Below are 3,700 nucleotides of genomic sequence, written 5' to 3' on the forward strand. Positions count from 1 at the left end.
TTTGCTTTTATTTTAAATTAGTAAAAAAATAATATTTTCAGTTTTTTCAATAATTTTCAGTAATTATTTTATTTTAATTGTTTTTATTCTAATTCATTTTAAAAACAGTTTATATTTTTGTTTTATTTTGATTTATTTATAATTTATATAATATAATTATTATATTATTATTATTATATAATATAAGTATATTTAGATTTATTTTTTTTATTTATTTAAAAAATATTTTATAATTTTTAGTGTGTTCTTTTGATGCAATTCTCAATTATTTTATTTTAAATAATTTTTAAAAATCATCTTTTTCAGTATTTTAAGTTTTTATTTTAATTAAAATAAAAAAGTTTATATTTTTATGCATATGTTTTTATTTACAATTTATATAATTATATGAATCATTTATATTTATATAAATTATGCATTATATCTTAATTCATTTAAAATATATATTTGTAGTACGCACTTAATTTTAATCTGTTTTTATTTTAACATTATTATTTTTTATTATTATTCTTCTTTTAATTTAATAAATAACTAGCTTTTAAACTCCCTGCAGTTCCCTCATGAACTCGTTTGGGAAACCTTGATGTTTTTTATGTGTGCTTACAATTATTTACACAAAGATGGATGCAAATGAATACCTTCCTAATGCATTATTATATCCTCAGGCTTCACAGAACGTGAAAGTTTCATAACCTGAATGTGCTCACTGATTAATATTAATATGTTCTAGTTCTGGATGATGACTGAACTGATCAGAAGTGCTAAAGAAGCAGTAATCAGGTTTAAAGTGACACGATCGCAGCGCGGCGTAACTAAGCCTGTTATTCCTCCATCACCTTTTCATTACCTTCATCCCTCCTTCTCTCTCTCTCTCTCTCTGTCTGATCATGTCATGCTGTGTGTCATCTGTCATATAGAAGCGCTCGGCTAACGAGATTAAGCTGTAATCTAATAAAACCCGTCGTTCAGAAGAAACGTTGATCTAAATTGACTCCCACTGGCGTATTACAGCTTGCGTTCTCTTCTGATCGGGGCTCGAACCTGCACTCTGACTGTTAGCAGCACAAGTCAAAGAGCAGAAGAAGGGTTTCACGGCTTAACCTGCATTTAAAGTAGTGCAGGATGAAAAACCATGCACTGAAAGCATACATAGTTTGAAGAATTAAAGCTTATTTCAGCGATTCCCAAACGTTTTCGTCAGTCGAACCTCCTTCAGCTAAAATATTTCATTGCTTAAGTTAATATTTCAATAATTTGGCAACACATGTGCATGTTATGGTTCTGTGATGTCCATTAATGGTCACATGACATGCAGGTGGAAAAAAAGCATTTACGCTTTATTTAGTTTTAAAGTGTTTTATTTTGACAGATTTTATTTTAAATTATTTATCATATTTTAATTTATAAAAAATATTTTGTTTTATTTTGATTGTTTATTTATTTATTTTTATATTATTAATTACATTTTATTTAAATTTAAATCATTTTAGCAAGTGTTTTATTATGATTGCTTGTATTGTAAATTATTTAATATTTTAAACAATTAATATTTTATATTTTTATCATTTATATTTTTAGTGTTATTTTAATAATTTAATTTTAAAATATTTATTTTATTTTAATTGATTAAAAATAATTTTACTGTTTTATTTTTTATTTCTTTAATTTAAAATTTTTTTTTTTTTTAATGTTTTATAAATAGTTTTTATTTTATTTACTACTTATTTTAATTATTAAAAACAGTTCATATTTTAAGTGTTTTATTTTTGCTTTTATTTTAAATGATTTATTTTTTATTCAAACAAAATATTTTATAGTGTTAGAATAGAGCTGCAGGTCTCCGTGACTCCCTGATGAAGAAGCTCCTGTTTACTTCATTAAATCTCTTCTTTTGCATTAGTTTGTGATTTTTTGGCTGTGCACCTGTCTGAAAGGTTGTTTTCTTGGATGTGAGCACACTACGTCTGTTTGTAATGGTGTTAGCTCTGTCCTCTTCTACTCAGCCTCATGCTGTTGTACATGATGTGATTAGTTAGTAACCGTGAGAACTGAAGCCTTCAGCCACAGATATAAAGTCTCTCTGTGAAGCCGGACTGATCTGGTTTGGGTAGTTTAGGTGGTTTAGGACAGAGATGAACTCACCAGTCAGCCAGCGCCCATCGGGTTCGGATGAAGCCTTTTCTGGACCATTTACTCTGCAGGAAGAGAAAAGCCATCAGTACAGAGACACATGTGGACTAAATCACATCCCTTCATCCACTGCAGTCACCTGCAGACAAATACATTCATGTGATCATTCTTTTGGAAAGGAAACATGCCGTAAGATGACAGATGATTCTGTGCTACTGATCGCTTCTGAACCAGTGAAAAATGTTTTATTTTTCCAGTTTTGACCAGACCGAAATATAAAAAATAAAATAAATAAAGAAAAAAATATAAAATATATATAAATATAAAAATAGAAATCAATCTAAACAATAAAATAAATGATACAAAAATAACAAAATAAAAAATGTAAAAATAAAATAAAATAAATAAAAATATAAGAAATACATATAAATATAAAAATGCAAATAAATGTAATAAATAAAACAAAATATCAAAAAATACAATAAAAAATGTAAAAAAATGTATACATGTAAAAAATACAAAATTCAATTAAGCAATAAAATAAAATAATAAAATTAAATGTAACAATATGAAATACATTATATATATATATATATATATATATACACACACACACACAAAATAATTTTAAAAATCAAAACAATAAAATAAATTTTACAAAAATAACAAAATAAAAATGTAAAAATAAAATAAATAAAAATAAAAATATAAGAAATATATATAAATGCAAATAAATGTAATCAATAAAACACAATATCAAAAAATAAAATAAAACATTTAAAATATTTATAAATGTAAAAAATACAAAATACAATTAAGCAATAAAATAAAATAATAAAATAAAATGTAACAATATGAAATACATTATATACATACAGGTACATCTCAAAAAATTAGAATATCATGAAAAGTTCAATATTTTTTGTCACTCATTTCAGAAAGTGAAACCCATATATTATATAGATTCATTACACATAGAGTGAAATATTTCAAGCCTTTATTTCTTGAAATGTTGATGATTTTGGCTTACAGATAATGAAAACCCAAAATTCAGTGTCTCAGAAAAATAGAATATTGTGAAAAAGTTCAATATTGGAAAGTCATGGTGTCACACCATAATCAGCTAATTACCTCAAAACACCTGCAAAGGTTTCCTGAGCCTTTAAATGGTCTCTCAGTCTGGGTCAGTAGGCTACACAATCATGGGGAAGACTGCTGACTTGACAGATGTCCAGAAGACAGTCATTGACACAAAAGTTCATCGCTAAAGAAGCTGGTTGTTCACAGAGTGCTGTATCCAACATATTCATAGAAAGTTGAGTGGAAGGAAAAAGTGTGGTAGGAAAAGGTGCACCAGCAACAATTTGGGGGAGCTTCACAAGGAGTGGACTGAGGCTGGCATCAAGAGCCACTACGCACAGACGAATCCTAGACATGGGCTACAAATGTCGCATTCCTCGTGTCAAGCCATTCCTGAACCAGAGACAACGTCAGAAGCGTCTTACCTGGGCTGTGGAGAAAAAGAACTGGACTGTGGCTCAGTGGTCCAAAGTCCTCTTTTCAGATGAAA

At 27.5% G+C, this 3,700-nt stretch overlaps 1 protein-coding gene across 1 annotated transcript in view; it reads right to left on the reverse strand.

The window, feature by feature from the left end:
- Positions 1-3,700, reverse strand: part of LOC107653190 (type I inositol 1,4,5-trisphosphate 5-phosphatase-like) — an 89,076-nt gene that overhangs the window by 1,654 nt on the left and 83,722 nt on the right. Inside the window, exon 7 of the mRNA XM_016439855.1 lies at positions 2,143-2,195. Within this exon, the coding sequence (XP_016295341.1) occupies positions 2,143-2,195 (53 nt within the window). The remainder of the gene's footprint in view (positions 1-2,142; positions 2,196-3,700) is intronic.

This window comes from Sinocyclocheilus anshuiensis, unplaced genomic scaffold (assembly GCF_001515605.1).
Source record: "Sinocyclocheilus anshuiensis isolate Anshui unplaced genomic scaffold, SAMN03320099.WGS_v1.1 scaffold2700, whole genome shotgun sequence".
Taxonomy (NCBI): domain Eukaryota; kingdom Metazoa; phylum Chordata; class Actinopteri; order Cypriniformes; family Cyprinidae; genus Sinocyclocheilus; species Sinocyclocheilus anshuiensis.